General features: G+C 46.2%; 1 protein-coding gene and 1 pseudogene across 2 annotated transcripts; both read right to left on the minus strand.

Moving 5' to 3' along the window:
- Nucleotides 1-329: 329 nt before the first annotated feature.
- SCPL29 (serine carboxypeptidase-like 29) lies at nt 330-11,279 on the minus strand. The gene is made up of 10 exons (XM_048689505.2): nt 10,883-11,279; nt 10,179-10,286; nt 9,153-9,248; nt 8,945-9,037; nt 8,746-8,831; nt 2,955-3,221; nt 2,378-2,511; nt 1,696-1,791; nt 1,224-1,332; nt 330-765 (listed from the first exon to the last, which is right to left on the minus strand). Exons 1-10 carry the CDS (start codon nt 11,151-11,153, stop codon nt 601-603), a joined length of 1,425 nt encoding a protein of 474 aa, XP_048545462.2. The 5' UTR covers nt 11,154-11,279; the 3' UTR covers nt 330-600.
- On the minus strand, nt 5,986-8,739 carry LOC147958450 (uncharacterized; annotated as a pseudogene). The gene is made up of 2 exons (XR_015611607.1): nt 6,697-8,739; nt 5,986-6,421 (listed from the first exon to the last, which is right to left on the minus strand). The product of XR_015611607.1 is annotated as an uncharacterized LOC147958450 (transcript).
- Nucleotides 11,280-13,228: the final 1,949 nt, after the last annotated feature.

A 13,228-nucleotide genomic window follows, 5' to 3' on the forward strand; every position in this document is an offset into this window, starting at 1 on the left:
GTATAGACTGAACTGGTGCAAGGAATTTGCAGGTCGGATAACCGTGGATAGTTTAACACAGTTCATCAGATAACCCCTGGTTCCCAAAAACATGAAGACTAATGTTGCAACGGATGCAGCCTGCACAGATGCAAGACAGCAAGAGTACTCCTGCTATCCGTTCTGTATGCTACTCCCTCCGTTCGGAAATACTCATCATCAAAATGGATAAAAGGAGATGTATCTAGATGTATTTTAGTTCTAGATACATCTTCTTTCTTTTATCCATTTTGATGACAAGTATTTTCAGACGGAGGGAGTACATACTAGTGCTTGCTATAAATGGCGTATAAGACGGACGATGAAATTCGATTCATCTTTATCCTTAATTTCAGATTAATTTAACAGGCAGTGCTGTAGTGTCAATTAATGGCAGGAAAACTGTTCCACAGTTCTGTTCCCTGTCTTAGGGGATTGGTTGGCGCCAATAGCACTTACAAATGACAACAGCTATGGCCATCCTTATATTGTGAAAGTTCTGCATGGAACTTAAACTACTGAACTGCCTTGGTGAGCTGGAATCGTGTGGTGCTGGTCGTGTCTCAAACCAAATGTATCATATTACATATCGCTGCGTAGATCAGACAGCACAGGCATTGGGCTCCCGGCCAAGAATGATTTGATGAGCGTAAGAGCCTGCTTGGGACGATGAAGAGGAACCTCGTGACCTGCACCCCTTACTGTCACAAAGTTGAGACCCTTGTACCCTTGGGTCCAGCCACCAACCTGTTTAAACACGGAACAGTTCAGAAGCTAGGAACAGAATGGAAGACGAATATCCTAAATAGCTAAACATACTGGAGCAAGTAGCAAAACAATAAAGGAGAACACAAAGGTTGCACTATAAAGGCACATAGAACACAACCTATACTAGTTGAAAAGGGAACAAAAGTACTACGATTCATGTATATAGCAAGTTACCGCCATGGCAGGCTGGAAATCAAAATGAAAGCATATCATGCCTGCGATGGCCTCCGGGTATCACATATAGATTGCGAGACTTCTCTACTTACAGTAATACGTCAGTAAACTATAAGGACAGAGGTTCCACATAGACACATAACCAAGTCCAAAACATATGATGGTCTGAGGATGTACAAATTATGCACACAAAAAACCCACAAAGCTTCAGGGTACTGAACATTCATGGAATCATGGGCGTTTTGATCAAGAACAAGCCTTACCTCGCCATCATCATCATACCAAGCATGCCACGGGATCACTGTTGGAAGCTTGAGGGCATCAATGCTGTATCTAGTTGATGTTACTGGAATTACTGCATCTGTGTCTCCACTGGACAAAGTAAAGAAAAGATTAAAACAGAATATACTTATATATCATATCATTTATACAAGCCATTCTTACATGATGTTTGAAGTACACAGAGTGGGAAAAGTGACAAAGGCTTTAGCAGCATCTTATGGTAGGTCAAAATTACAAACCATGCTAAATGTGAACAGAGACTGACAAAAATTAATTGACATTGAACTAGGTTGTACACAAGCATCCTATAAACCCACTTTTCCACGGTGACAATATGTTACAGTTTTAGGGAAATAAACTAACGAATCCTAAGGCTACGGCATAGAGCATAGTTTAGTACAGAGCCATCTTTGAGTGCCTGAGTGGGTAAAGCTTCAGAGAGTAAGGAATAACCTGAACATCCATATACGAAGCCCATATTGAATAAGTTCATGATAGATATGCAGTACAGATCTTTCACAGTCCTTCCAGTTGGTGTTAATAACTTCACTGAAAGAATATCAGTAATACCAACATGTTAAAAGAGTAAACAAGAACGGGAAACATGTTAGCGGATCTGCTTATCGGAATTACATGTCACTGGCATTTCACGTTTTCCAGTTACAGTTACTAAGATTAACCTCTAGGTGTCGTCTCTTAGCATGTTTTTAATTAAAATTTGATCACCACATAAATTTAAAGACATGTGAACATTGATTGCTAAAGATAATACTGAGAGATAACTGATGATATGCTAAATATAATACTGAGAGATAATAGCTGATGGTACAACATATTTATTGTCATCTCTATATGGCGGAAGGGAAAGAGAATGTTGCCTTCTCAACCACTATACACGCCCTTAATACTAAGCATAAACATGACAATATAAATTTTTAAAGTCTAATCATAATTTTATAGGATAAGAATTCAGCGAACAACCCTACATTATGGAGCGTGGAATCAAAGTAATTACTGATCATTTGTGGGGAAAAACGATTTTCCCACAAACTTATGATAGCAATGCAATGGACAAACTTACATCGTAAGGATGGTGAAATCAATTCAATAGGTAAAAAGCTGCTCCATACATTACCTGCAGGTCTCCCACTTAGATTTGCCAATGACCGGATTAACATGAAGTACCTTCTGCACCTCATGCAGATTGAAATATACGATTGAATGTTGTTCAGTGCATGGATCATATTGCTCTCCCATTTTTCCAACAGACTGTCAAAACACATCATGATATGAATCACATGTACTCAAAACGTGTGAATTCATTTAGCATTAGAAAACTTATTTTATGAGCAATAAGTGTGCGTCACATGATATGAAATGTGGTAAGTATTTCTTGTTCATGGTTCTGTACTTCTGTTGATGAATTTGGTGACAAGGTCCCTTGTCTTCAAAAAAAAATGAAACATGGTATGCACTTATGGACAGTAGTACAGATCAAGGCAACATTCCCCCACTTAGTTCATACAAGTTGATATTCACGCCAAAGCGCAAAACTCTTAAGATTCTTTCTTTAAAAAATTGGTGTACAAAACTTAGCAACTCCTCAGGTAGGAAGGCATGGATGAGTAAATTATATAACAATTAAATTATCAGGTAAAATGGCACACTGTTTGTTTAACATGACTTTGAGTTGCAGGAGCCTCAAAACGTACCCGAAGCCTTTTCACCACTTTGTTCCTTGAGGAGGCAAAAGATGAATGACAAGTAGGTGTGAAGATGCTATATGAATCAATGTTCCCAGCTTCAGTGCTAGCAATGTCAAGAATCTTATCGCACTGTGGAGATGAATGCACAAAGGACTCGAAATCACAGAAAATGTTCAGTAGCTTGTATGTTTGATCAGAAATCAAGCCAGTGGTCCACATATATTGAAATATTCCATAGTGGTCATGGAAATCATCAGTCAGGGCATTTCCCACCTGTAAGAAATGACATTAGATACAAAAAAAGAGTTGAGTGTGTTAGGAATAAGCAACTTGTATTCCCATGAGGCCATAGGCCGATATATATATACATGTACAGGTATGGAACATATGCAGGAAACCCCTCATACAACGGGATAAATACAAAGGGGTACATGACTTATATTATAACTCTAACACCCCCCCTCAAACTCATGGTGGATGAACAACACTGAGTTTGGAGAGATAAAAGCCATGTTGTGCTCTAGTCTGAGCCTTCGTCAGGAAATCCGCCAACTGTAACTCGGAAGGCACATACTGAAGAGCAATAACCTGATCCTGCACAGCAGCACGCACATAGAAAGCATCAACACCAATATGCTTGGTGAGCTCATGCTTCACAGGATCGCGTGCAATGCTGATAGCACCTGTACTGTAAGATAAAAGCAGAGTCGGTGTAGTGACAGAAACACCAAAATCCTGAAGTAACCACCGTAACCAAGTCACCTCTGCCGTCAAAAGAGCCATTGCTCGCAACTCAGCCTCGGCACTCGAACGGGAAACTGCAAGCTGTTTCTTCGTCTTCCAGGCAATGAGAGAACCACCAAGAAAAACACAGTAAGCAGAAAGTGAACGGCGATCAGAAGGATCACTAGCCCACGTAGCATCCGAATAGGCCTGGAGCTGGAAAGAACTGGAGCGAGGAAAGAATAGACGGTGAGAGATCGTGCCTCGAAGATATCGAAGAACACGAAGGAGATGACTATAGTGAACCGAGGTGGGGGCAGAGACAAACTGACTCAGTATATGAACCGGATAAGAGATGTCCAGACGAGTGACAGCTAGATAGACAAGACTGCCAACAAGATGACGATAACGCGTCGGGTCAGGGAGAGGATCACCATCAGTAGCACGGAGGTGAACATTGAGCTCCATAGGAGTCTCAACAACGCGCTCATCAGTAAGAGCAGCACGAGCAAGAAGATCCTGGATATACTTTTCCTGGGATATAAAAAAGCCATCAGAGGTAGAAGAGACTTCAATCCCAAGAAAATAGCGAAGAGGTCCAAGATCAGACATAAGAAACTGCTCACTAAGACGGGCCTTTACAAAGGCAATATACTCGGGGTCATCCCCGTGATGATCATGTCATCAACATAAAGAAGAAGAAGAGTCCGACCACGAGGAGAAAGGTGAATAAACAATGCTGGATCATGAGCACTTGCTAAAAAACCAGCAGCAGTGATCACAGAGGCAAAGCGCTCAAACCAGGCGCGGGGGGCTTGCTTAAGGCCATAGAGAGAGCGACGAAGACGACATACCATGCCATCAGGAACAGAATACCCAGGTGGTGGCTGCATGTACACCTCCTCACGCAGCTCACCATTAAGAAAGGCATTCTTAACATCAAGCTGAGATATAGACCAGTGGCGTGCAGAGGCAACGGCAAGAAGTGTACGAACAGTGGTCATATGAGCCACAGGAGCAAAAGTCTCGTCATAATCACGACCATGCTCCTGCTGAAAACCACGAGCCACAAGACGAGCTTTGTGACGCTCAAGAGAACCATCGGAGCGAGTCTTAACCTTGTAGACCCACTTACAAGTGATCGGACGGACTCTGGGAGGAAGAGAAACAAGATCCCAGGTACCAGTGCGTTCAAGAGCAGCAATCTCCTCTACCATCGCAAACTGCCATTCAGGATGAACAACAGCCTGACGGTAAGAAGTCGGCTCAAGAACAGCAGCACCAGCGGTGGGAAAGCCAAAGCGATCAACAGGCGGACGAGGACGAGAACGCAAGCCATAAGTAGGCTGAGAGGAAGATGACGACCCATCCACAGAGGCATCAACTGGTCGTGGACGACGAGTGTAATGCTGAGGAAAAGATGGAATAATAGAAGGAGGAATCGGCAAGGTAGAATCAGGGGGTGGCGACGAAGAAGTCACCGGAGACAAAGGTGTAGAATCGGGTGACAGGCTGGGAGAGGAGACCGGGGAGAAAATCACCGGAGATGAAGGTGGAGAACCCGGTGACATGCTAGGCGAGGAGACCGGGGAGGATGGTGGCTGCAAATCAACTAGATGTGGAGAAGGAGAGGAAGTGGAACGGAGAGGTACAGTCTCGGCGGGAGTGATAGGTGAGTCAGGAAAAGTGAGGAAAGAGATATCCTGCACTGAAAAAGTCGAGGAAGATGGGCGTGGGTAGAAGGGACGAGACTCTTCAAAAGTCACATCTCGAGAGATACGCATCCGACGACCAATAGGATCCCAACAACGATAGCCCTTATGCTCATCACTGTAGCCTAAAAAGACACACTCAACAGACTGAGCGGTCAGTTTGGTGCGTTCACGAGGGGCAAGAAGAACATAGCAAACACAACCAAACGAGCGAAGCATCGAATAATCGGGAGAACGATCAAAAAGTCGCTCGAAAGGAACACCACCCTGTACAGCAGCGGAAGGCTGTATATTGATAAGATAGGTGGATGTGGAGACGGCCTCAGCCCAAAAATGAGGCAGGAGAGAGGCAGCAATCATCAATGCACGAGCCGTCTCAAGTAGATGTCGATGCTTTCGCTCAGCCACACCATTCTGAGCATGAGCACCAGGACAAGAGAATTGAGAGAGAGTCCCGTGCTCAGCAAGAACACCACGCAACATCTTAGAGATATACTCGCCGGCGGAGTCAGCACGAAAAATACGTATGGGTGAAGAGAACTGAGTATGAACCATGGCAGCAAAACGCTTATAAATAGACAACACCTCAGAACGAGAAGTCATGAAATAAAGCCATGTGTAACGAGAGAAATCATCTATGAAAATAATATAGTATTTATGACCACCTTTCGAAGCGAAAGGGGCCGGACCCCATACATCAGAATGGACTAAATCGAAAGGACGCTTAGACACTGACTCACTATGTGAATATGGTAACTGAATCTGCTTGCCAAGACGACAACCCTGACACTCTAAAGAGACATCTCCTGAGACAGACCCCAGAAGGCCTTGACGAACTAAAGAAGACAACCGAGAACCACACAGATGACCAAGTCGATGATGCCACTGCTGGAAGGACCCAGTGACGGAGGCGACAGAAGCGGAACAACTGGCGATGGTGGTGGCAGCAGAAGGAACATGAAGCCAGTCCAACTCCCAAAGACCCTGAGAGTCACGGCAGCGAGGGCCAGCCCCAACCAGAGTGTGCGTGTGACGGTCCTGGACAGAACAAGAGTCAACGTCGAGGATGACGCGACAACCAGAATCCGTAAGTTGACCAGCAGAAAACAAATTCATGGTAAGTCGAGGAACATGAGCAACATCAGGAACAGAATAAGTAGTAGTAAGATTGCCTCTACTAGCAACAGAATGTGGAGTGCCATCAGCAGTGAAGACATGAATAGGAGAATCCAGTGATCGAAGAGAGGACAAAGTGGAAGAATGAGAAGACATATGAAAAGAAGCTCCAGAGTCCAGAACCCATGGGGATGTACCTGACTGTGTAGAGGGTGATTGCTCAGTGCGGAAAGCATCAGTCACAAAACCGACAGTACCCGTCGAGGAAGAACCTGAAGCCGCGAGCAGACGCTTAAGTCTCAGAATATCCTGTTCAGTCAAAGCAATGGCTGAAGCTGTCGAGGTAGATGACGAAGTCCCTGAAGATGATGATCGAGCCTTGCGCAGGTGTTTCTTCTTCGTGTAGCACTGAGACTCAAGATGACCATCATTGTTGCAATAGGCGCAATGTGGACGGGGGCGACCTGAGCCTCCAGAAGGAGTGGGCAAGAGCGGCGGAGCACTTGAGCGAGAAGGGGTCGATGGAGCAGGTGGCGGAGGAGCACGAGTAGCGAGCACAGAGGGAACCTCCAGCAAACCAGCACCACGTAAGCGAGTCTCCTCAGCACGAATCTCAAAAAGCGCCTCCATGAGAGAAATACGACCACGAGCAAACAACTGAGCACGCCGGGGCTCAAACTCCTTACGGAGCCGAGACAGGAACTCATAGACGCGATGAAACTCCAAATTGGCCTGGACAGCCTAGCAACAGGGGCAGGTACGACACCCAGCACTACGGAGAGAATCAAGCTGGCGCCAGATAGCAGAACTCTGTGCATAGAAGTCATCAACAGTAGAGTCACCCTGCTGAAGAGCATGCTCCTGACGGATCACAGAGAGGTATAAGGCATCACCAGAGGGCTGATAGCGCTCACGAAGACGGGTCCACATCTCAAAGACAGTAGAAAGACCCAGAAATTCAGAAGCAAACTGAGGCAGAACACTAGCAGTGAGAACAGCTGCAGCACGAGCATCATCATCAAGCCACTGGGTGTAAGCAGACAGAGCACCATGATACAACTGAAGAGCCTCCTCATAAGCCAAAACCCTCTCATCATAAGCACGATCAGCAGCCTCATCAGCAACCTTAGCCGCATCCTTGGCGGCCTGATTAGCATCCGTAGGAAGAACCGATGGAGTTGGCGGAGTAGGGGCCACCGGAGGAACTGGACGTGGCGGACAGCAGACCTCGCTAGAAAGAACACCCCAAAGACGGATGCCACGCATGTGAATGCGCATGAAGCCAGTGAACTCGGTGTAGTTAGTACCATCAAAGATCACCGGACAGCGAGGGACAGCAACATAACCCGATGCAGCAGACATTTTTTTTTAGATCCGACGAGAACGACCAGATCGGGATCAGGCGCTGGCTACTGGAGCAGCGGAAGCCGGCTGGAGAGGGATCAAGAGCGCCGGCGAGACGAGCCCCCTGGGACGAGCTCCCTGGGCGCCTGCGGGACGGGCGGCTGGGTGACTCCCGATCGGGACGGGTCGGCAGCCGAGCTCCCTGGGCGCCTGCGGGACGGGCGGCTTGGATGACTCCCGATCGGGACAGGCCGGCAGCAGAAGCCCTGCGAGCGGCCGGCTAGAGAGGAGAGCGGGGCTCCTGCGGACGAGCCCCCTGCTTCGATCGAGAGACGGAGAGGAGATCGAGCGGATTGCTTCGATCGAACAGACGGATCAAACGCACGAGTTGCAGCGTGCAAAAAATTGACCTAGCTCTAATACCATGTTAGGAATAAGCAACTTGTATTCCCATGAGGCCATAGGCCGATATATATATATACATGTACAGGTATGGAACATATGCAGGAAACCCCTCATACAACGGGATAAATACAAAGGGGTACATGACTTATATTATAACTCTAACAGAGTGAACTTACTGATTATCTGATTGTTGTCCCTAGAAATTTTATAACGCAATCAACGAAAACATAGTAAGATACAAAAGCATAAACGAAATAATCAAGTCAAAAGGCAAGCTACAAGGTAGTTGAGGAAACGCTATTGGACTTAGTTGAGAATCATTTCATTATGTGTCGTAGGTCATTGGTAAGGGCAGTGGTATGCAACAAGCCGACAACAGAACACCGAAGGCATTTTAGTCCAAGGCCCGACAGCAGAAATATAGTTCTATCTAAACAATAAAAAGAAAATATGTGATGGAATTCAATAATCAAAATGCAGAAGTACCAAAGCCATACCATATAACCCTTGAGATTGATTGTTTTGTCTCCAGTGGCCTCGTGGTGCCTCTTTATGGCTTGAGCCAACTGAGGAACGTAGTGTCCTAACCAAACCAGAGTCATAAATAAGTTTCAGAAACTTTCCGTAAGGGAAAAGGAAAGAAAGAAGCAGTAGACTGCATATGAAGAAACAAAAGCCTGTAAAGATTCTACAGACCAGCATAACTCTCTCCAGTTAAATAAAATTCACGCTCCTTGTATTGAGGAAATCGTTCAAGCCACTTTGTTAGGAACACCAACGAATCCTTGGCTACAATATATTGAGAATAAAAATGAGTGAAATCCAACAATAATATATCATTATTTTGGAGGATGTGAATTTCATGTAAACCAAATGATAGACATAGTGAATGGGGTTGCAGTACCAGTCCTCTCATCCCCATTGCTTAAAATATCAGCAGAGGTGTTTGAATATGAATAACCAACGCCAACAGGTGAATCAATGAACAAGATATTTGCAACTGCAAATATAAGAAACTGTTAAAATACATATCTTCCAAACCAAGCTGGGGTGCAAGGAACAGCACACTCAGAAGTTTAGCAAAAGAAAATGGGAACTGATATGAAACAAAAAAAGGGTTGTAAGACTGAAAACTAAGGCTGTACTCCAATATGCGTGTAAGTAGCAGTTCAAGAATCCAATTCATCAAAACTAAAATACTACTAAACAAAGGCAAGCAGTCGACTTTTGTGCACTCAGTCAGTGGTGAAGGTGAGCATCCGATGGCAAAATGTATAAGGTACTTGTTTTGCACAAGTGTGGTACATTCAAGCTTTGTCAAATTAGATCTGGCACTTTCCATCCACCAGTTGATCAAATTTCATAGCCAATTGCAAGCAATGATTTGTGCCAAGAAAGCTGAGCTTCCAGTTTAATAACCAATCAGTTTTCAGTACTCTAGCAAAATACGGGGCAGACTCAGGAGTCGGTTCTCTAGCTTTCAATTCTTTAGAAGAAAAAAAAACATATTTTCCATGAATGACTACAACACAGCTAAACCTCAATTTATAATACAGAAAACATGGGAAAGCTCTTTCAGAACTTAATTGCAATGATGATACATATGGGCTATGGGCAAAAGTGAAGCACTCCACTTATCACAAATGTTGTGATCCATTACCAAGCCTCTTGTTGCTTTTAGCAATAAAAAACTATTGTTAGAGTTGATTAATTTGGGAACTTCTGGTCAAAATATTTACTAAGGGCCTTGTTCTCGATAAAAGAGGAAGAACGAAGGGTTCCCTGTTAAGAGAAAAAGGCTTGATATTACTGCTAACATCTACATTTTTAGAAACAAGAAACGGAAGGGTTGGAACAAGAATGTAGCAGCATCTAAATTTGAATTAAGAATATTCATCAAGAATATAAATTTGCTTCTGTTGAATGGTACCTTGGTTCCAAGAGTAAGGATTCATATGCACACCCTTTCCGTCGGCATTGACATGGAAAGGACCCACTTCTTCCCCGAGACCAAAAGCGATTGATGAGCAACCAGGCCCTGACAAATGAAACGCAGTAAGCCACCATTATACTCTCAGTCTATTTACAGTCTTGTTAAAAAATGAACTTGATGAACGAAGTAGAAGTCAACATCCCAGATAGATTTATGAATACGTGCACAAAACTTCACAATCATTTGATGCCAAGTAAGTTGACATTCCTCATGGAAAATTTTATTAGGTCATCTTCCAGATGACAGGCTTGATGACCGGATTGGATAGGCACGTAGTACATATGAACTTAAAGATTCTAGCCGCTTGTAAAGCAATACCACAAACAGTTGTTCAGTGGCCAGATACCAATCCTAGATGTATCACAGTTCACAGACTACACAAACCTTTGTAATAGCAGTTTCATACTTTGGCAAGGCAGCGTTCCTAAAAGAACACCATCATGCCAGTAAGCCAGCTGAGGGTGCAACGCATCCATGATCCATCCAACAACATACAGATGTTCAGGTATCCACCACTACCTAGTGCTAGCACTGTAGCAGTAGCAGTAACCTCAGCCGTAGAAACCAAACAGATTATTACGATATTCTAATTAGGAGCGGATCGCAGAAGGAATGGGCGGCGGCGGTAAGGGGAGTAGTACCTCCGTTGAGCCAGAGCACGAGCGGCTTGGAGGCCGGGTCGTGCGCGGCCTCGAAGAACCAGTAGAAGAGCGCGGCGCCGCGCTCCTCGCTGACGGTGACGTAGCCCGCGTAGTGCGCGAAGCTGGCGTTGAACGCCTGCCCCGGCACCCGCGGCACCCGGTCCCGCTCCTGCTCCGCCCGCCAAGACTCCCCCTTCCCCGTCGACGACGCGGAGACGGCCGCGACGAGGACGAGGAGCAGAACGGCCAGGGGCCCGGAGGCGCCCGACATCGCGGGCTGGTGGCGACGGCGGCGGCGGCGCCGGAGTGAGTGTAGCTGTGCAGGCTGTGGGTCTCGCGCGGGCGGCGACGTGGGGACTGGTGGTTGGCTTGGGTCAAGAACCAAAGCAGTGGTTAATAGTGGTGAGTGGTGTGGTGCGGGTGTGGGGTCACCGTCGCGTGCACCTGGTGCACGCCGTGGCAGCGAAGAGGCCAATATCTCACGCAACGAATAATCGTACGGGTATATTTCCGGTAGAGACGGAGTAACGTATGCAAGTCAAGTACATGGTCCGTGGGGTCAGACCTGCTTGCATGAAAGAAACCCTAGCCGCCGCCAAAAGAGGATAATCTTTCAGCGCCGTCCTCCGGCGGCTTTCCTCCGCCGGCGACCTCAGTCGTCGATGGTGAGGGGGTCGCCGGATCCACGCGCGTGGATCATTTTTACTCCCTTGTAGTCTAGATTTTTAGGTTGTTCATCGTCTTGGTTTCGGCGGTGATGATGACAGCCCTGAATAAAGATTCTTCGGATTCTTGTCTGACGAGGCCATCGGTCCAATGGTTGGAGATGGATTTGGAAATCAGTCTGTTCAAGTAAGGATGGTGTGGCGGCGGCGGCATCCTTGTGCTGAACTTGTGTCGTCGGGCTCCACCATTGCGACAGCGTTTGCTCCAGCATCGGCGCAGAGTTTGGGAGATAGTCCAGGAGCGGATGCAGATTGTGGTATGCATCGACATCATCTAGAAGACGGAACGTGTGCTGGGCTCGTGGTTTGTGGATGGCAGGTATGGTTTCCTCATTCGATGTCTTAGTCGTGGTGGGGTGTCGGATCTGGAGTTCGATGACGTGTTTGAGGTGTTGCCCCGGTCTGATTCGTTCAACGGAAATGGCTTCACTTTTGGTACGTAAAGCTGCATATAAGCGCCGCGTCGAGCTCGGATGAGGCGATTGTGACACTCTCGATTCAATCATACACTAATCATACATACAAATGTGTACGATCAAGATTAAGGACTCACGGGAAGATATCACAACACAACTCTAGACACAAAATAAATAATACAATCTTTATATTACAAGCCATGGGCCTCGAGGGCTCGAATACATAAGCTCAAATACACAAGAGTCAGCGGAAGCAACAATATCTGAGTACAAACATAAGTTAGACAAGTTTGCCTTAAGAAGGCTAGCGCAAAAGCACATCGATCGAAAAGGCAAGGCCTTCTGCCTGGGAGCCTCCTAACTAATCCAGGTCATCAGCGGCCGTCATGTAGTAGTAGGCACCCTCGGAGGAGTAGTAGTAGTCATCAGTGGGGTCGTCTGGCTCCTGGGATCCGTCATCTGGTCGCAACAATCGGGTATGGGAGAAAAAGAGGTAGCAAAGCAACTGTGAGTACTCATCCAAAGTAGTCGCAAGACTTACATCAGATCTAAACTAAGTATGCATCTGTATCAAAGAAATGGGTTGTATCTGTGGACTAAACTACAGAATGCCAGAAAAGAAGGGGAAAGCCTAGCCTATCGAAGACTAGCATCTTCAAGCGTCTTGCAGCATCAGAAGAGATAAGAGTGGCATAAAGTAAAGTAGTAGTAGTGTGATCAACCTCGGCCAGAGATCCTTTCTCGACTCCCTACGAGAAAGCAATCCCAGAGCCATACTATTCAATTATCACCTCAAGTATCTAGTTCTAGTTGAATCGATCGGGATACAACTCTAAGTGTCCGTTACCATACGACAGGCTATCGATAGATGTTTTCTTCCCTGCAGGGGTGCACCAACTTACCCACCACGCTCGATTAACTCCGGCCGGACACACTTTCCTCGGTCATGCCCGGCCTCGGCCAAACAATACGCCGCAACCCGACCTAGGCTTAATAGAGAGGTCAGCACGTCGGACTAAACCTATGCCCCCAGGGGTCTTGGGCCATCGCCCCGGGAACTCCTGCACGTTGCGTGGGCGGCCGGTGAGCAGACCTAACTACCTCCTTAAAAAGGCAGGTGCTTACGCAGTCCAACCCGGCGCGCGCCGCTCAGTCGCATGACGTCTATTATGCTTCGGCTGATGCATACGACGCAGAACACCCAT

Source organism: Triticum urartu, chromosome 7A, assembly GCF_056163025.1.
Source record: "Triticum urartu cultivar PI428250 chromosome 7A, HENAU_Tu73, whole genome shotgun sequence".
NCBI lineage: Eukaryota > Viridiplantae > Streptophyta > Magnoliopsida > Poales > Poaceae > Triticum > Triticum urartu.